Genomic DNA, 20,096 nt, shown 5'->3' with positions numbered 1-20,096 from the left:
ATGAAGACAATAAATGGTGACTGTGACAATTACACGCTAAAAAAAAAAGAAAGAAAAAAAAAAAGCCCGTGTCTTAATCATTTGTGTTCAATTAATGTTGCTTAAATCAGAGATAAACATATAAACGTATGTCTACGCTTATCACAACCACAACTGGGAGCGGGGCATATTTAAGAGGAGGACACACTTCCTGCAGATGACGCTGTGCTCGCGTGATGACGTCGTGAAACTCACCTGGACGTCGAGCCGTCGACGCCACGCCTCCTCGCCTCCTCACCTGCGCTCAGGAAGATTTGGGAGAAAACCTTTCAAACAAGCGAAACAGTCGAAGCGAGCAAGTGAGACATTGTCTTTTTAGAAAAAAAAAAAAAAAAAAAAAACGCGGACGAGTCGTCAGAGCGGGACGGACAAACGTTGTCTTAACTACACGGAGGACGTTTACAGGTACGTCAGCGTCATGCGTGTCATTGCTTCCTGTTACACGGCGTGTCCGTCAGTCCGCATCACCAGCGCCGGAGAGAAATGCGAAGTTCTAGAGAAACATTTGAAACTCATGCGGCCTTTATTTATTTTTTTATTTTTTTACTGAAAGTCCAAACAAAGACAACTGTGTTTTGTGTAAAGCGGATTGCTGTAACTGCGCTTTAAAACGTTCAGCCGCCCGTCAAGGAGCATGTGCGGCCTCGTTACTTCAGGCTGGATGTTTACGGGACTTTGAGCTTCGTATCTAATTGACTTGTTCTTTTGTCCTGAGTTTGTATTTTATTTTTTATTCTTATTTTTTGTTTTTTTAATTTTGCCTGATTATAGGCCTGTATGTCAACTGCGGTTGTGGTTGGTGGGATGGTGGCTGTCAGCTGCGAGCCCCGCTCTGCTTCCTCACCTTACTGGTTCTGCCACACGCGCAGGTTTCTACCTGCCTGCACACACAGTTTCACAATAGTTTCGGCTGCATTCCCAAACTGTTGCGTCTTCCTTTCCCCTGACCACAATCAAGAGTATTTACTGATACACCGTTTGATTGGGGATCACTCGACTCCATTAAGAGCTCGCTGTTTTGCAAAAGCTTTGTGGGGAACCACCGTCTGCATCCCCCAACTCTCGGACATCCTCTCAGAGTTGCGTGAGGCTGATCACCTAAAAATAAAAAATAAAAATAATAATAAATCCTCCATCACAGCAGCCTCTATGTAACTTGTTATTCAGAGTGCGTCTGCGTGCTCGTTAGTTTCCCACTTTTGGTTCTGATCATAACTGAGATGGGACCCCTTTTCGCCTCAGTCTTTCAGCTGCAGCCAGCCACTAAGAAATACAAATATAATTCAAAGCGGAAGATTTGTTTATTTTGAAGATTTTTTTTTTTTGGTAAACAGTTCATCACATTGATTTCATGATAAAAACGTGATATTACTATAAATAAATTCCTTCTGGTTGATTTGCAATAGAACCCAAGTGATACTGGATTTGTGGGACTGACATTGGGGGGGGGGGGGGGGGGGGGGAGAAAAAAAACATTCTGATATCGACACGTCGGCCGATATTCTTTTTTTTTTAATTTCCATATACTGTATAAAAAGGAGATAAAGATAAAATAAAGTTGTGACAGCAGCAGGTCCTGTCCGTCCACTCACTAACATGATGACGCAAATAGGCCGGTCAGAGTTTCACGGCGCTGTCGGTAACTTGTGTGTAAAACAAACATGCATCGATCTCCCTTCCCTCTCTCACTCGCTCACCTTGCAGAGGTATGTGGTGCAGAGAGTGTAACATAAATAGTGATTGGCCTTTTCCCAGCATGCCTTTCTTCCTCCATAACTTCTGAGAGCGAATTGAATTTCACCCTCCCAGGTTGTATTCACGGAGGCCCGAGCACGCACGACGTGACCCCTGAGGTTGTCTGTGTAGGTCCAGGTAGTTATGAAGTGGCCGTTTGTCATGTTCAAACACGGCCGATGAACACGCCACGTCGCTCTGAGAGTAAACTTCTGGAGTATTTGTCCCGCAAAGCTCTGTATTTACACAAAGGAGCTTTCTCTGCTGTCGCACACTTAACTGCTGTGGTTTTGAGAGGCTCTCGGTCATTCATTTATTGAGAGTATCTTACTGTTGAAGAATTTGAGCTTCGCCTCCGTGTTCGCAGTGAAGTTGAGCTCGTAGCTGAGTCGATGCCGCGGAGGTGAGAGTTGGTGGTTTGCATGTCGCACGGCCAACAGGAGTGGCCTCCGTTTGAAGTGAAAGAAACAGGGCTGCCTCTGAAGTGAACTCTCTGAGCCAGGAATGAGTGATCTTTCACCGACTCAAGCTGGACACACCCTTTGTCGAGTGCTCGTTTTCAGTAGCAGGAGTAGTTGCCAGCCGTGCTATTTTTGTTTTTCTTCAGATCAATTATTAATTGATATCAATTATTAATTGATCTGATAATCGCTGTCACACCTGGCTCAACCCAAGCCAGCACCTGGCAGCTGTAATGTTGCTGGCTGCTGCTAATTCTCACAACGGCAACGTTGTGTCACGCAAACTTCAATCTGTGGACGAAAGCACTCCGCTTTAGAGCGCGATAAGCTGTTTTAATACTTGTTTTTTTCCGTACAACGTTCAGGTACAACATTGCCCCTCCCTCTTTGTTCTTCCTCCTCCTGAATAAGTACCATTTCATGTCACAGTGACTGGACACTGCTAAGCAAACAGTGCCACTTCCTGATCCTCGGACACAGCAGGGCCTGTGTAGGAACCCAGCAAACTTTACTCGGGGCTGGAAGACCTATAGTGTAGCAAACACCCCGTCAATTATTAACAGCCCAGTGCTCTCATTCCTCCGAGGTAACCATAGCAGCCAGCCGACTGAAACACAGCCGGCAGCCCGGGACCTGCTGCTGCCCTGTGGGAAAGTGAACCAAGACGCGCACATACCACTCACAATGGCAGCAAGTGGACCTGTTTGACTCTGTGAACCCGTCACGAAGGGAATAACTGAGGATACAGAACAAATCTTTGGCATGATGGACGCGTGAAACTTGGGAAACTGTTGGGAGCAGAGCAGTGACTGCTCCCCCCCACCCTTATATTTTAATTTGAATAGTTTGAAGTCTCTTCTTTTTTTTTTTTTTTTTGCCGTGGCGTCTTCCCTGTGGATTGTTTGTCTCCGGAGGACGTGCAGACCTGCACCTCGTGTGACTGAGATACAGACTACGACGTCATTCCTGCGTCCAACTGAAGAGTTTTCTGCCCGAGTGTGTCAGCAGGTGTTTTTTTTTCTTTTTCTTTTTTTAAGGAGAAGGCGACCGCGTTATCGTTATGAATCTGACGCGGCGAATGAAACTCCTGAAGCACTTTGGCTCTGTGCCTCCAGAGCCTTCGCCACCACTGCTGGTGGTGCCTGTAAGTGGATGCATAGTACTGCAGCATATTAGTGCATGAACCAGAACTTTATTAGTGCATCCTGATCTTTTACAGCAGATCCTCTTTTTATTTACGCTTGCCGAGCAGTCAGGTGAGAGAAAGAGGGCGTAATGCCGTACATTAGACATGAAACTTAACAAAAATAATTGTCAACCGATATGATGACCAGTTACAGATAAAAAAAAAAAAAAAAAATCCGTTATGCAACATCTGTGTTTTTGCACTTTTTGTATCGTTCTATTCTAAAAAACGATCCATGAGCAGACCTTTGCTGGTATATTGAGCACCATTTCTGTCCAGTCTGATTTGATGACACACACTTAGCTTTTTGGCTTTCTTTCAAACTGCGTTAGAAATCTCACAATAACATTCTGATTAAGTTATTTGACACATCACAAAAGACAAAGTTGTAAATTGTCAAAATTTCAGAAAAGAAAATAGGCAGGCTGTCTATTTATAAACTCACAAATGTGGCCTGTTGGAGGAAATGAATCTAAAACGTTGCATAAAACATGCAGAGTTTCGCAATGCAGAATTCAATATAGAAGAGTCAAAGCAGTGGAAGAATTTGTAATCGCACAAGCGGAATAATATTTACTTCCGAGTAGAAAGCAGCGAACGTCAAGTTCAAGGGCTCGATAATGGATGGAATTTGCCTCTCGCTCATATTTCTTTCTATATAATCTTACATTTCCAGAGTAAAACACCTGCAGCCGGGTGATATCCATCCCTTTTGAGGGATTCAGGGCTGCCTCTGTGTGTTGACAGGACCCCGTCACCTTTTTTTTTTTTTTTAAGGTGCCTCGCTGTTCCGATATCTGTCTGTGGGGGGGTTCATTCAGTGCAGCGCCACCTTAAATCCACGCTCGTGAAAGGGCACCAGAGAGTCACTCCGAGCGGGCAAAGGCTTTCAGGGGGAGGAGCGCTCGCCAGGTGAGGTCTCTCCTGGATGCTTTCTCACCCCCCCCCCCTCTCCTCTCTGCCTGCTGAGACAGAAACATCACAGCTGGTCATATTACAAATAATTTCAGCAGGAGGATCGGGTTCCTGCTGGACCGCAGCCAGCGTCCACACGGAGCTGATCTGAGGAGAGAGAGTAACTCGAGTTGGATAACTTGGGATCTGTGATTGTTTTGCTGGTGCCGTATGGAATATAAAGAGACGGCTGTTCGCTTGAGCGCTTCAGGCCGCAGGTGTTTTGTTCAGCTCGGCAATCCCAGCAGGAAATGGAAGTAAGGTTCAAAGACCAAATGGTAAGTGGAGAGGGAGAAGTACGAAGCATTCGTTGGTTGTACCGTTTACCTACACGTAGCTGTTCAAAATGAAGGAAGGACATCAATCATTACTGATGTGCGCGTGAGGCCTCAGCTGCATGTTGGTCAGAGCTGCTGAAGGTGCAGGAGTGTCGGAGACGACGGCGGACTCCGGGCTGAGGCCAGTAGACGGGAAAATCACTGTCGGCTCTTAAAATCTGTGGTCAGTTTTTACTTCTTGTGCTCAAATTTATCCGGTGCGTCGGATTTTGCTGTATTAAGTTCGTGACAGAAGAAGTTTGTTTTTGTAAATCAACCTTTTTTTTGTTGGTGGGGGTGGGGGGGTTCTGGCTGAGAACAGAAACCCTGTTTTCATATTTTCTTTCTTTACCTTCAGTGGTGGATAATTGTTAAAGATATTTTAGGAGGGATTTTCTGATCTTCAGTTTCGCATCCGCTCCATTATAATGGCCTATGTTCAGAGTTAAAGAGTAACTGATTGTGTTGTCAGTGTGTGTGTGTGTGTGTGTGTGTGTGTGTGTGTGTGTGTAATTCAGCTTTGTTATTTCATAGGTCTTTCCAGCAGATTAGTGTTGTAACAGAGTCGTCCTCCTCCTCGGTTTCCTCAGTAGGACAGTGATAAAGTTGTTTTACAGCCTTGTTCGCCCTTTGCTCTTTGTTTGATTCAGTTACTACTCCGGCTAATCCTGATTTATTAACCGTGCTACACTTGCCTCCGTTTGGTGGGCAGAATGAGGCGTTCAAGGGACTCTCTACTAACTTCATTATTTTTGTCTGCTTGTGTTTTTTTAAATTGACAGACTCTAGTGGTCTTTCAGTCGTGGCCTTGCTTCACTCTCAGCTTCAGGTATCAGTGTCAGAAAATCCACCGCCAGCCCGAGTTTATGATTAACGTCGTCAAACAAATGGCCAACTGTTCACCGGTCTTACACCTGCACTCCTCCCTCCCTCCAGGAGTGACTTTAAGATTTTTGTGATCATACACGAGACCTATACTTCTCGATAATTGTGTTTTCAGTAGTTTTATTGACAGTTGTTCCATTAATAGTATTGAAGTTGGCTTACTTTGAGAAAGCAAAATTCTACTTGTATAGTTGCGTGAATGTGTTTGGATGTGACCAGATGTTGGATTCTTGGCTGGCGTTTGCGCTCAAGGAGTTGCTTTAACGTTGTAAGTGTCCCCCTGTAGTTGCACACACTTCGATGCCTTGTTATTTGCCGTGTTGCCTACATAAGCTTCCGTAGTTTTTGAACAAACTCCGAGCTGTTGTTGACCCCCCTAATGTCAACAACAGTGCACCTCTGTGTCTCCTCTGGCTTTACCCGTTCTCACTGGAGCTCAGCGAGTGTCCTCCTCAAGTCTATGAAATAAAGGCCACAACCACCCCCAGCTTTGTGTTGCTTGTATTTAAAAAGAGATCGTATGTGGGGGAAATGCAATTTGTGAGAGTCATGCTGCCATGTTAGAGCGGAAAGGAAAAGACTCGTCGTTAATGTAAACGGTTTCCATCAAAACAAACTGGACGGAAATGTAGAACATTGTTGAATAAAGGAGGAACGTTCATGTTCCAGTGGAAGGTTTTTCTCTTCCCATGTTTCAGGTGATATATATATATATATATTTTTTTTAAGAGACTGTCCTCCTCCAAAAAAACAACAACTTCATGGGTCTTTTATGGGAACAGCTTGTTACAACCTTGTTTCCCTGTTAAGTTTTTAAAGTTAAGCGACCTCGCTGTTCACTTCCCTTTTCCAGACCACAAGCATTGCGTTTATAACTGTTAAGGTGAAATCAGCCCGAATGAGCCACCCGGGCTCAGATGTTTGCGATTCAGCGACGCATTGAGTTTCCTTATCGCCCACGGGATGTAGTGCTCAATAACCGAAAGTCTAAAGAAATAACATGTTTGGTCAGGAAACATCTCTGTTCTTCAAAGCAAGCAATTAAACCGAGAACAAACATCACCAACCTCCGCGGCTGAGTGATTCCGCTGTGGGACTGTTTACAGAGAGTCAGGCACAGAAATGTGAGATGCAGAACAGGCGCGATGTGTTTGTGTCGATGAAAAATAAAAAATAAAAAAAATAAAAATCTCTTTGTCTCTCGGGCTTCGACAGGCAGCCGACTGCCAAAGTAAATCAACGGCTAGTTTTTGGGTTTTTTTTTTTGTCTGCAGCGATGCCAAACATTTTGACCGTTATCATCCAATGATGAAAATAGTTGTTATTTGCGTCTCTGTGTCTCTCTATACATTGTTTTTGTACTGTATGTATATGTGTCAACAAGGCCCGTCAACACCTCACAGATAACAGAGCAATGACACATAAGCAGGTAGCCCCTCCTCCATAATACCGGTCCGGCAGGATCGAGACAGGTGCGAGCACGCTGAGATCAGGTTGAGGAGACACCCGCTCTCTCCGTTCGGCTCAGGCTCAGCTGTCCTCCTCGTAAGCACCCGGATTATATGACGGGATAAATAAATCATGGTTCAATGTTGCCCGAGTTAAATATGCAATTTGCTTAGAGTTATTCTGATCATGGTTGTGTGTGGTTTTCTTTCCAGAAACCGGGCATGGAGGAGTTAACGATATGGGAGCAACATACAATAACACTCAACAAAGTAAGTGGTTGTTTATTTGGTGATTTATAAATGTGTGAAAGGGTTATTTTTGAAGATTCTTGTGTATTTTACTTGTAAAATGTGAATGAAATTACTTTTTTGTTGTTTTTTTTGGAGACCATAGCCGATATCTTTGGTGCGTTAGTGCTGTTTGATCTGTGGCTACACAAGTGGAAGTCAAGCCTCTGATAATGGCACTGGGGCGGTTTCAGTCAGGTCTCCGGGGCTATTGTGAAGGGTTCTGGAGGGGAGGGGGGGTTGGAGCTCGGCCGGCGCTTCAGACCTCTCGGTTTCACAGCACAGACTCCAGCAGGAATTCAGAGCGACACACCCTGCTGCACCCCACAGCACCGACTGGCTCTTCGCCGTCCTCGTACCGAAACGCCGCTGGAATGTGTCTCTCTCTCTATCTCTCTATCTCTCTGCTGTATCTCCCGCACACGCTCTACCCACCTACTTCCCAGAATTCTTTCCCTCCCTTTCATCTACTGCCTGTCATTTTCTTTCAGTCTCATCTCTTTTTTTCTTTTTTTTTGTCATTCTCTCAAAATGGCAGGATCCCAAAGTGGGCTTTGGTTTTGCCATATCGGGAGGCAAAGACAAGCCTCACCCAGACACCGGGGATACAGCTGTGGTGGTGTCAGATGTGCTTCCGAACGGACCGGCCATGGGACGACTGTTGTAAGTTTGACTGTAGGAACTTTGAAGACTTGATTGTTTACGTAGGAAGACACATGACCACCTGTCTTGTCTGCATACATATATCAACTTACCCGGAAGGTGCGTTAACCCACCCACATGTGTGTTTTCTCGTTCCTTGCAGCAACAAAGACCACATTGTGATGGTCAATGGAGAGTCCATGGACAATGTCCATTCTAACTACACCATTCAGACCCTCAAGTCGTGTGGCAAGACGGTAAACGTAGTAAGTATTGGAGAAGGCAACGACTGAAATGTGAACGTGTTACTGGTCGGTTATCTCCTGATCTCGGCTCTCCTCCTTCCTCGCCAGACAGTGAAACGCCCTCGAAAGATCCAGATCCCGGCGACCTCCAGGCCGTCTCGGGCCGCCTCCCACTCCAACCTGCTGGATCAGGATCCTCCCAGACGAACGCGACGCTACTCAGACGGCAGCGACAACCGAGACCGCTACCGGTCCCGTGCTCGCAGCTCCTCGCCCGACCGCAACGGACACGGAAACACACTGCCGCTGATGTCGTCCGGCTACAAGAGGCTGCCGCCCAACGACGTGCCTGAAAAACCCATCAAAACCACTTTGGTCAAAAAGAAAATCACAGACGGTAAGACTTTAAGGAAGGAAAGAAGCAAAGCTTTTAGTTTGCCCTGAAGCACTCAAGAGGAGATCCTCACTGCAGAGCAGAACAAACGAATTAAGCTCGGAGGTTTCAGACAAAAGTATTCCACCCGTCTCATCCGTTCCTCAGTGCTGATTTCTGTCTTTCTTTTATTGCAGAGTATGGAATGAAGCTGGGTAGTCAGATCTTTATCAAGCATATGACAGACACAGGTCTGGCTGCAAGAGAAGGAACACTGCAGGAGGGGGACCTCATTCTCAAGGTGAAGACTTGTATATCTTCTGTTATTTTTTTTTATTTTTTTTTAAGATAATCTGAAAACCTAGAAACTAAAAGAATTCATCAGGAACATATGAGGGAACGTAATCCTCAGTTTGTGTTAATCAAACTTGTCTCCTGTGAGCAGATCAATGGCATGACGACAGAGAATCTATCCCTGCTGGAGACCAAGCACCTGGTGGAGAAGAGCAGGGGAAAACTGACCATGACGGTCCTCCGGGACCACCGCAAGTTCCTGGTCAGCATACCCGAGGTGGAGGACAGCGCCCCCAACAGTGAGGAAGACCGTCGCAGAGAGAGCAGCTCGGAGCTGGAGGGTAAGGGGTTCAGTAAGAGAGGGGGGGGGAGTCAATGTGAGGGTGTTGGGCAGCTCTGGACTACAGTAATGGCATTAAGGGGAGAAAACAACAAAGAGCAGAAATCACTGCGAGTCAATCTGTAAAAAAAATTCTGGCCTCGCTTTTAACAATTATTTTCGGTGTCCCATCAGACATTTCCGACATTGACGCGGACGTCCCGACTCGCAGAACATCGCGTCAGCCCACCAGAGACAAACGGACACGCAGGTACGGACCCAACTTGACTTTGCCCCACCGCAGAATGAAAACAATAGCTCTATGTATCTAGAGCTCGGGAAGAAAGAAGTAAATGCTGCACTGGATTTGATTTAGTATTGGCTCTCTTTTTTTCTAAAACCACCGGAAAAACTTTTCTCACCCAGAACGAGAGCTGAACCTCCACCAGCCAAGTCTCGGGATTCATCACCCGTGCGCTCCACTTTGACTCGACCTGTGGCAAGACCCACTCGCAGAGGTCAGTCCTGCAGGGAAACAAGAAAAAACGAGTTGAGCTGTGATTTAAAACCGTGACACCGACAATGGAATCCAAAATAAGTAGACGGATGGATAATGAAAATAGTATAACGATGTTTCTAACTGCCGATTATTGTTTCCTCAGCTCCGTCTGAATCGGAGTCGGACCGCAGCGCCTCTCCTCCTATTGTCAGGCCGAGAGAACGAGACAGCCCGGACATAAGGGACCATTCCAGCAGATACAAGTCAGTTCACTGTCAAGTTGTCAAACGGATGTATCTCACACGTGGAGTTAATCAGTCACAAAACTCCGAATGAATATTGAAACACTCAAAATCAATTGCAATTTGAAATATTTTCACGATTCTCATCAAGTATAAAATACAAAAAGTCCAATTAAATGATTTTATTTAATAATCGAAAGTTAGACGTCCTATTTTACAGGCATTTTAATTTCCTCGGACAATGCAGTGTGAATTTGAGACGCATTAAGTGTCAGCTCTGTACACTGGAGTTTGCGAGAGGCTCCTCGGACCAGGCGAAGATATCCAGTGATATTTTACTTGGCAGTTTTAGTTCACACACGAGACATACATCAGGCTCTATTATGAGAAACGGCTCCAGTATTTTCTTAGTGTACATGTGCATTTGAATTTCATTGTCATCTGTGCAGCTACAGATGGTTGTAACTGACTTTTGACCAAATACTTTTGTATACTGTAGGAAGAAGGAAAAACACACCAGCTCAGTAATTGTTGCTGCTTTCATTTCTCTTTTACGTTCTCCGTCTGAAGTGTCATTTTGCGCACACACTCTTCTAAAAGCTTCTTTAGCTATGATTGTTGGCTTTCTCTTAATCCCTTAATTTGTTTTTAAGATTATCTGGATTCATTCTCATCCACAAGAATATCATGCAAGATGCTCAGACGTGAACTTTTTGGTTTGTCTTTTATGCAGAGCTCCGTCAGGAATATCCACGCTCACCGACCATCAATCCTCTCCCGTGGTGCCCAGCTGGACCGCATCTCGGCCCTCCTCCTCCGCCTCACGGCCCCGCAAGCCCGTTTCGGAGTCGGACTCTGACCGCAGCGCTTCCCCGCCTCCACGCAGGGAAAGCCCCCGCCTTCACAATCGATACAAGTACGGACAATCGCTTTATTCTACGCCGAGATTGAATTGGAGTTACGATACGATGTTGTCGTCGTGCATCTTTACAAAACAAAAAAACACTCATTTAACCAACTCAAACATGGAGACAGCAGAAAGAAAATCTTTTCACTCATCATTTTCAATTTTCATCAACATCACCAACTTTTCTACCAGCAGATTACTCCCTAACTCTCTTGTCCTGTTTTTCTTTTCTCTCTCTGCAGAGTTCTTCCTGAACTTCCCCATGTCGGCATCAGACCTTCGCCCATCCCCGTCCACCACGAGCTGCCACGGAGGGTCAACTCACCTGTCAGAGTCCCGCCTTCAGGTCAGCACACACTCTCACACACACACACACACACACACACACACACACACACACACACACACACACACACACACACACACATACATCTCAACTTCCTTCTGATGGTACACATCCCGGACTTCTTCTGTCACCTCCTTGACAATATTTACTTAATCTTTTAAATGTTTGCTGGTGAACACGCATCAACAGTCAAACAATTATGAGGTCAGAGCAACACGGGAAAGTTTTTCTTTATAAAAAAAAAAAAAACAACAAAACAATCTGGTTCACAAGTGCTGAGGCAAGAAGACAAAGATTTTTTTGTTTTGTGTAACGCATGAATCCATCACTTTGTTGTAGTGACACACTGCTGATAGAAGTTGGCAATTATCTGGCTTTATTTGTGATTATTTATGCAAACAAATTGAAGGGTTGTTTCACCTGAATTCTTAAAACATTGAGTTGAAAGGAAATGTTTTAAAAAAATATGTGGAAAATATATAATTTTTTTTTTAAACAAATTGACATGGAAAAGATGTGTTTTTTTTTTTTAATGATACAAATATACATTTTATAGTGGCATTGAATCTCTTATTGTCAGTGGTAATTTGAAACACTGCATCTGAATAACAAACATAATGATCTGATAAATTATATTTAGAAAAAAAAGAAAGGAAGAAAAAAACTTGTTTTGTGCTGCAGCACAAATCTTTTATCTTTTTTTAAATATTTTTCATATCTGATGTAAGTTTTGATTTCTTCTCAGATTCCGATTCCGAGTCAGACGGCACCTCGGCGCCTCCTCAGAGGCAAAGCACTACGTACAGTCAGGACTCTCTCGGCAGATACAGGTACAGATGAAGGCCCACCCAACCCCCCCCCCAACCTCCAAAATCCACCCCCAACCCAACAAGATCTCACGGAGTGGAAACTGAGAAAGGAAAAAAAAAAACTTGTTTTGTGCTGCAGCACAAAAACTGTGGAAACTGAGGCTCTCCTGTCGTTAACTTTAGTTAATCACACTTTATTTTTTTTTTTAATTTACCGTTAAAACTGAAATTAGCCCTTTGTGTTGTGATTTTTTTTATTGATTTATTAATTTTGTCTAATTTTGTAGCCTTTTTTTTGTTTTGTTTTTTGCTTGATTTGTGTCGTTGACTGTGTACAAAGTGTGTTGACAGTTTGTTGACCAATGAATAAAAGTGACATTTACTGAACATCTCCTGTATGTGGCCAAGTGTTGATTAAACAGAGGACGCTTATCACAGAGGCAACAATACTCCGATCAAACGCGTAGAATAGTTCCCTTCTTGAAAATCTTCTTGTTCAAACATCACAATAAACCTGACCCAACAAGATCAAGCAGTCCATAACTACATTAATTAAAATATTTAATTTTGATTGGTCACAAAGCAGTTAACGTCAAAGAGAGAGCTTCCCTCAGAGATAAGAAGGTGAATATTCAACATTTCAGTCTCATCGTCTCATCAATAATCATCATATTAGCCACTGGTCCCCCCCTCGCCAAACGTAACTGAGATTTGTTGTCTTCCTCTTCCCTCACTCCCGCCTCCCTCTCTTCTTTTCCAGAGTTCTGCCTGATGTTTCTCTGCAGCCTCAAGTGGAGCCGCCGAGATGGAGCGCTGCCAGCAACCCGCCACAGGAAGGTGTGTGTGTGCTTGGTCAAGTTTGAGCTGAAGAGTCTGTTTGTGTTTGTAGAGATCATCATGAACACATACTGAAATCAATTATTTGTATTTTTTAAAATGTGAAAGTTCAACCTAAAGGGCACTTAGGCTTTTTTTTTTTTTTTTTTTCCTAGCTACTGGTCAGTTATATCCAATACGATGTGCTGAAGTATTAAATGTTTTTTGTAAAACTTTTTTTTAAATTATTGACTCCACAGCTCGCTCAGAGTCCGAATCGGAGGCCAGTTACGCATCTGTGCCCCGCAGGGCTTCCACAGACAGCGGACACTCCAACGCAGCCGACAACAGACACAGGTGAGACACACCTCTACAACAACATGTGAGGCGTCAACAACGAGAAGTCGTAAATTAAATTTTTTTTTGTCATGTCCCAAGAAACATCAATACTCTCAGGTTTTCATAAACATGCCTTGTGGGACTAACCACAATCGTAAACTTAGCCAAGTCATCCAAATTGAACCTTAATTTAAGGTTTAGTAACATATTTAATACAAAATACAATGAAAATTAGGATGTTGCACGAGGAAAAACAATATGATTCACTGAGATATATAACACGTGTACTCCATGAGAATATTTAAAGCTGCAGCTGTAGGCAAGGAGAGTTTATTTGTTGAGCATATTTCAACAACAAGGTAAATCAAAGTGCCACACCAGAGACTTCCCCGGCTAACTTCTGGTTTCGCATCATGCTTAGTTGAATGGGTTTAAAATAAATCAACCATGAGGCTCTTCTAGACTGTCCAAATGTTATTGGACTTAATGGATCCAATTCTGATAGAGTGAAATTAGCCTTTTTGTGGGGATTGGGACACCCAAAGGAATTTCTGCACCTGTTTCCAGCCACAGCAGTAGCAATGGAGTAGTAAACAGCAGAGGCGATGATATTAGCACCTGTCGATGGGGTTTTTGTAAATACTCTCACTGGCAGAAGGGGGAGACAAAATGTCCTCCAGGTTTATTAAGCAGTGACATTAACATATTTTGAACGAAACAGGATTTAGTGTTGCATTTGATGTAGAATACAAAGTGAAACCACGAGAAGTATGTTTGCACCTTTAAGTTACTGCCTCTCTGTGGAGATGTGTCTTGTGTGTTTGTGTGAAGCCTTCAGACATCTTCTCCTTTCAATTTTACACTAGTGTTGTCTCACTGCAGCACACTGGTGCACGTGACATGACTTCCTGTCAAGATTTCATCACACACGGTTTCAACTGCTGGCGCACAAAAAACACAGGCCACATTTGATACGACAATATTTTAGAATTCAACTCGCTGATTAATATGTTTCTTTTACGTATTAAAGTAACACGTTACAAGATGAAAAAAAAAAGACATATTTTGACACAGTGTTTTCTGTTTCATCTGCTTCTCTCAGAGTCCTGCCTGAGAAATCCTCTTCAGTCGCTGTGAAGCAGGAGCCTCCTCGTCACGTTTCACCACCCAGCCGACCGCCTCCTGATGGTGAGATTACTCTTCTGTGTCACATCCTCTCATCCTCATCCTCTCCTCGTCTGTCGTGAAGATTACAGATATAAATATTAGACCAGGTTGATTCTTGACTGCAGTCTCTTTATTTCCTTCAGATTCTTCAGAGTCAGATCAGCTTTCACATCTCAGGAGGTCTGGGAGCTCCGAGCGGGAGGAGGCCCGTCGCAGGTTCAACCGAGTGATATTTTTAACCTCATACAACAGACAATTATGAAATCATATCAGTAATATGACACGTTAAAAGTGTCTTCTTCCACGTAGTTTCCTCCAGCACTGTCACTTTTATAAATACACAAAACAATATCAGCCACTGTGTTTTCTCTGCCTCGCAGGGCTCCTCCAGCTGCTAATGGTACTGGCACCCTCAAGTCTGGGATTTCAGTGAAGAGCAATCCACCACCCTACTGTAAGGCTCAGGAGAAATAACCCGACTGACATAAAATAATTTTGATAATTATTTAATAGTTTGAGTGATTCTAATTTTGCTCATTGGGTTATTATTAAAAACATTTTTTAATTATTTATGAGGTAAAAATGTCAAAGTTTGGGTGGTTAGTTTCACACTGAACCTGGATACTCATGTATTAGTTGGAGGTCAAAACAAAAAGGGAGTTTTACAGCCTCATTTTCAGATCAGGTTATTTGTTTTTGATGTTTCATAGTAAAATTAGTAAGTGATTAATCAAAACCATCAGGAGGGACTCTCCCCAAACTTTCCGTATCTCTTCCAGCTAAAACTGCAGAAGAGCCCATCTACTCCCTACCGCCAGATTCTTACCCATCGTCTAATCCAGGGTGAGTGTTGTTTTATGTTGTTGTTGTTTTTTTCAATGCCGGTCCGTCTGTCTATAAACACGTTGTTGAGCTTGTAAATTCAACTGTAATCTGATTCCTCTGCTGTCTGTCGCAGGTACAGCTCAGACGTGCACACTGTGTCATTTGTGAAGGAGCGCAGTATGGGCCTGAGACTCGTGGGAGGCAACGATGTTGGTATCTTTGTCGGTGGAGTTCAGCCACACAGCCCTGCGTATGAACAGGGCATGAAGGAGGGAGACCAGATCATGCAGGTGACCTCATTTTACCTTACATCGGTTCATTATTATCACTTAGATTAACAGTAATGAAGAGGTGCTGTGTGTATCGATGTCACCATCTAGAAACAGGATGACGTTGCACCTTTTAAAACGCTCTTCTGAGTCTCCACAAAATGTAACAAGTCAGCACAATTTATCCTGTTACATGCAGGGGTTTTCACATCAAATCACACATCTCCAGTTTGATTATTTAAGAATTACACTTACACTTTATACACTTATAAACTTTTTTTTTTTTTGACTAAAATATAACCAGATCAGAATAAGATCTTGTAGTTCAGGATGCTAAATGATAGAAATCTAAATGTAATCCAGAAAACTCTTTAATGTGTATTTGGAGGGCTTCTTTTGTATCTACTACTCTTTTGGCTTGAATCCCTCTAATATTGAGATCACACTTCAAACTATATTTACAGACTCGTCTCTCATTTTTTTTTAGGTTAATAAAATGGATTTTGCCCATTTCACTCGAGAAGAAGCCGCTAACTTCCTCCTCGATATCAAGCCTGGAGAACAGGTGGCGATCTGCACACAGAACAAGATGGACCGTAAGTTTAGATCAAAACAAATCAGAGGAAAACTCCTTTCGAGTCTTGTTGATTAAGAGAGTGTATTAAATCCGAACTTTGCCTCTTCAGTTTATAAGAAGATCATCAAGTCCAACCTGGGAGACAGCTTTTACATCCGCACCCACTTCGACCAGGAGCCGGAGGGCCCCATCGGTCTGGGCTTCACCAGAGGAGAGGTGTTCAGGGTGGTGGACACAATGCACCGTGGGAAGATTGGCAACTGGCTGGCCATCCGCATGGGGAACGACCTGCACGAGATGGACAAGGGTACCATCCCCCACCAGGCCAAGTGAGGAAGTAGGAGATGGAGAGGAAACTTGGATGTCTAGTTTAACCAACAGAATTAAGTTTTTATGTCTGTCATCATGTCCTGCAGGGCCGAGAAGCTGGCCAGCATCGAGCAGGTGCAGCGGGCAAGCGGAGAGAGGCAGGTGTCAGGGCCGAGAGCCGAGTTCTGGAAACTACGGGGGCTCAGAGGGAACAAAAAGAATGAAAAGAACGTCCGACGGACTCGTGACGACCTGCTGCAGCTCACCATTCAGGGCAAATTCCCTGCCTACGAAAGAGTCCTGCTCAGGGAAGGTTGGCAGCTTCTTCATCCTCACACACAAGAAGTTGTTCTGTTAAAAGTCCATAACTAGTCAAACAAGGTTTAACACAATTGAATTGCTTGTTTCTCCAGCTAATTTTAAACGGCCCATTGTCATTCTGGGTCCTATTAATGATATCGCCATGGAAAAGCTGGCCAGAGAGATGCCGGATGAATATGAAATTGCAGGTTGGTTTCTTTTTTTTTTCTTTCCTCGGAGTACTCCTCCTCTTCTTTTTGTGTGAGTAATATGAAAGTAATCATCCCTCCCTATCTTTGTCACGTATTTCTCTCCTCTCCTGCTTATATTAAACATTTGTTTCTTTGCTGAATTATTCCAGAGATGGTTTCCCGCAGTGGAGGAGGAGGAGGAGACAACGGCTCCACAGTTATTAAACTGGACGCGGTGAGGAAAATAGCAGAGAAGGTAAGCAATAACAATCAAAAGTCAACTTAGCAAGTAGAAGTAAGTTTATATTTACAATCAGTTTTTACTATAAAAGTCCTGTTTTCGGTGTGTTTTTCTTTCCTCCTCCCAGGACAAGCACCCTCTGCTGGACATCACGCCCACTGCAGTGGAGAGGCTGAACTACATCCAATACCATCCCATGGTGGTGTTCTTAGATCCTCACAGCCGCAAGGACGTCAAGGCCATGAGGCAGAGGTACAGCCCCAACTCCAACAAGAGCTCCAGACGCCTTTACTCTCAGGCTCTGAAGATCAGGAAAGACTGCAGCCACCTTTTCGCAGGTAGTCATCCCACATGGGCAAAGTCTCAAATACACTCCATACAGTACAAGGAAAAAGAATGTTGTTTTTTTTAATTTATTAATCCTTGGACAGATGTAGCTCTAGAAATCTACGGTGTGAATTCATCCCATTTGTAGTTTCACTCTGTTTATATTATCTCTCCTGACTTCAGCACGTGTCGACCTGCAGCCCAACTCCAACGTTTGGTACGATAGGCTGAAAGATAAGATCCGCCACCAGCAAGCCAAACCGGTCTGGGTGTCTGAAGTCACGGTACAACACACAGCTCCTCTATATGAACACACACACACACACACACACACATGCATACACACACTTCTCATTGAATGTGCCACAGTCATGACAGATATACCCTCGTCAGGATGGAAAAGGTTCATTTTAAACTGTTTTGTTTGACAAAAGTGAAAGAAATGCATAAATATTTAACGTGTATTAGATATTTGATGTATTTATGCACTTTTTGTATTTTTTTTTTCCAAGTAAATCGATTTTTTTTTTTTGTTATTTAAAGTTATGTTAAATGTATGTAATTTATCTTTCTGCCCAGTTGGAGAGCGGCGGAGAGCAGGATTTAGATGCTCTGGACCAAACCCAGTCTGACTACCTCAGTGCTGCCAGTGACCTGGAGGACACCGATGGAGAGCCCTTCACAGACGAGGCCTACACCGACAACGAGGAATTGGATGAGGCTTACCCCGGTCAGAATGCAGCCACGCTCCCGCGAGGCTCCAGGGTGGCTGGAGCTGCTTTAGCCCGATCGTCTGAGCCGGCCTCCAGCCACCACAGCCCCACTGTGGAACCGGAGCCTCACGCTGACACGTATTCACTCCGAGAAATGCCTCCGCTGATGCACGTACCCGAGCCCAGGTCCGTCCGGCAGGAGAATTACAGCCCGACTTGCAGCGCGGAGGAGGTAGACCCCTCTCACCGCAGTTTTACAGACTCAGACTTCAGTGCTCTGGATGTAGTTGCACCCACCACTCCGTCAGATGGGCCACCAGATTTTCGAGCCCCTGACCCCTCCACTCAATACGCTGTGAACGAGCCTACACGTGCTGAGGTGCAGCGTGACCGCTCGCAACAGGCCAACCTGTCTGCTACCGAAGAGAAGTTACAGCAGGTGGGTGCTCTCATTTTCAAGGACTTTCAAGTCCAGTCATTTTAAATCAAGTACGCTTCAGTCCTTCATTCAACAAAATTGACGACAATTTTAAGAATTTAAGTGAGTTTTAAGCAACAGACTTTCCCAGGTTTTAGCTTTTTAAATGTGAATATCGCCTGTTTTTTTTGTTTTTTTTTAGTGCTTTGTGATGGACTGGACATCTTTCAGTTTTAGACTTTTAATCAGTCTGTGTGCTAACAAAGTTACAAAAAGAAAATAGATGTTATTGGTGGTTTAGCGTCTCTTAATTTTGAAACGTTGACATTTAAACATCCAGAGTTGGAGTTGGTTCGAGTTGCATCTTGAGCGGAAAGTTTCCATTTTGAAAGTTGCAAACTTCATGGAAAATGTTTAACTGCAGTAAACCACAGCGGATACATGCATAAAAAAACTATTGCAACTTGCTAAATTCCCATTATTTTTTTATCAAAGAATTTTGTTCCTTGTTTGACCACCTCTGATTTTTACCAGCTGTGTAAAACTCTTGTATTGACATTAACATTTGTACACCACAAACACAACCTTTGACCTTTGCATAGAGATTCAAATAAATGTTTGTTGTTAAGGCAAGTTCAAAGTCTGTAACTTGACTTTACTGAATCACATCTGTGGATCACCACAGGTGTTTCATGCTGTATGTTTTGCAGTAGAATGAGTTCAACCTCAATTATCATGTAAAGAATTACAAGCAATCCTTTAAAATAATTGTTGTCTTTTGTTATAGGCTCGCTTAGCAGAGCCACAGGCACAGGTTCAGGAAAAGAAAGGCCCTCAGTTCATCGTGTAAGTCTTCTCCAGCTGTCGCTGGCTTTTTGGGATTCATGTCATGAAAGTAGACCGAGGTTTTGTGCCCATTTCGACCCCTCTGTTCTCCTCAACAGACTCGCACATCACCACCAAGCCGTCCAGTTCAGACGCACACAGATCCGAGGCAGCGACAGCTCTGAGGACGAGGAGGACGAGACGGAGGACATCGAGTGGGGACCCGCAACCGAACTGTAGACACACCGAGGCTCAATGCTGCCGTCCGGTGACCTAACGAGGACACGGAAACAATTTCACTCGCGACAAACTCTTGTTTCTTAGAATATTTTGTACATTTTCTTTTCCAAATTTATCTGAAGATTTTCGGCAGCCGACACAAAGAGGCTCCTCGTTCGGGTGTGAGCTCGTGGAGACTTTTGTGTTCAAGATTACTGCAAACTTTATCGACAACTACAGGTTTTAACATCACAGAAAAGGTTCTCGGATGGATGTTAAGATTAAAGTGCCTGATTTCTTTTCATATTTTTTTTATTTAAAAATCTGATGTGACACAGATCAGTCTACCCTTTGTTACACTGTCATTTACAAAGTCTAGTTTTATTAGAAATCTTATAAAATGAGACTCCTTATCTGGAAATATATAAAAGGACATTCATGAACTATTTGGATGCTGCTTCAACTTCTTTTTCCACATTAAAACAGTTTTTCCTGATTTCAAAGTAGTTTGTGTTCAATGACGCAAGATGGCAAAAAGTCCAAAACCTAGAAATGTTTTTCATGGGGTTTTT

At 43.7% G+C, this 20,096-nt stretch overlaps 1 protein-coding gene across 5 annotated transcripts; it reads left to right on the top strand.

The window, feature by feature from the left end:
• The first annotated feature begins 150 nt into the window (after positions 1 to 150).
• Positions 151 to 20,020, top strand: tjp3 (tight junction protein 3). 5 transcript variants are annotated; one of them, XM_069150130.1, is made up of 30 exons: positions 151 to 444; positions 7,238 to 7,294; positions 7,851 to 7,975; positions 8,118 to 8,220; positions 8,308 to 8,596; positions 8,770 to 8,873; positions 9,018 to 9,207; positions 9,381 to 9,456; positions 9,612 to 9,703; positions 9,848 to 9,947; positions 10,660 to 10,842; positions 11,076 to 11,179; positions 11,925 to 12,009; positions 12,749 to 12,825; positions 13,065 to 13,161; positions 14,246 to 14,331; positions 14,454 to 14,526; positions 14,691 to 14,764; positions 15,090 to 15,153; positions 15,269 to 15,425; positions 15,892 to 16,000; positions 16,091 to 16,310; positions 16,398 to 16,603; positions 16,704 to 16,799; positions 16,952 to 17,037; positions 17,150 to 17,360; positions 17,533 to 17,633; positions 17,929 to 18,501; positions 19,268 to 19,326; positions 19,425 to 20,020. In XM_069150130.1, the coding sequence occupies exons 2-30, from the start codon at positions 7,247 to 7,249 to the stop codon at positions 19,543 to 19,545; spliced, it is 3,909 nt and encodes a 1,302-aa protein (XP_069006231.1). In that variant the 5' UTR covers positions 151 to 444; positions 7,238 to 7,246; the 3' UTR covers positions 19,546 to 20,020. The 5 variants fall into 5 exon arrangements, with proteins under 5 accessions (XP_069006231.1, XP_069006229.1, XP_069006232.1 ...); XM_069150128.1 differs by lacking the exon at positions 151 to 444 and adding an exon at positions 2,918 to 3,378; XM_069150131.1 differs by lacking the exon at positions 151 to 444 and adding an exon at positions 3,385 to 4,332.
• Positions 20,021 to 20,096: the final 76 nt, after the last annotated feature.

This window comes from Embiotoca jacksoni, unplaced genomic scaffold (assembly GCF_022577435.1).
Source record: "Embiotoca jacksoni isolate LCO1_2020_lvr unplaced genomic scaffold, fEmbJac1.0.p SCAF_16, whole genome shotgun sequence".
NCBI classification, from domain to species: Eukaryota; Metazoa; Chordata; class Actinopteri; family Embiotocidae; genus Embiotoca; species Embiotoca jacksoni.
Note: the sequence above shows the minus strand (reverse complement) of the source record. Positions and strands in the feature narration are given on the sequence as shown.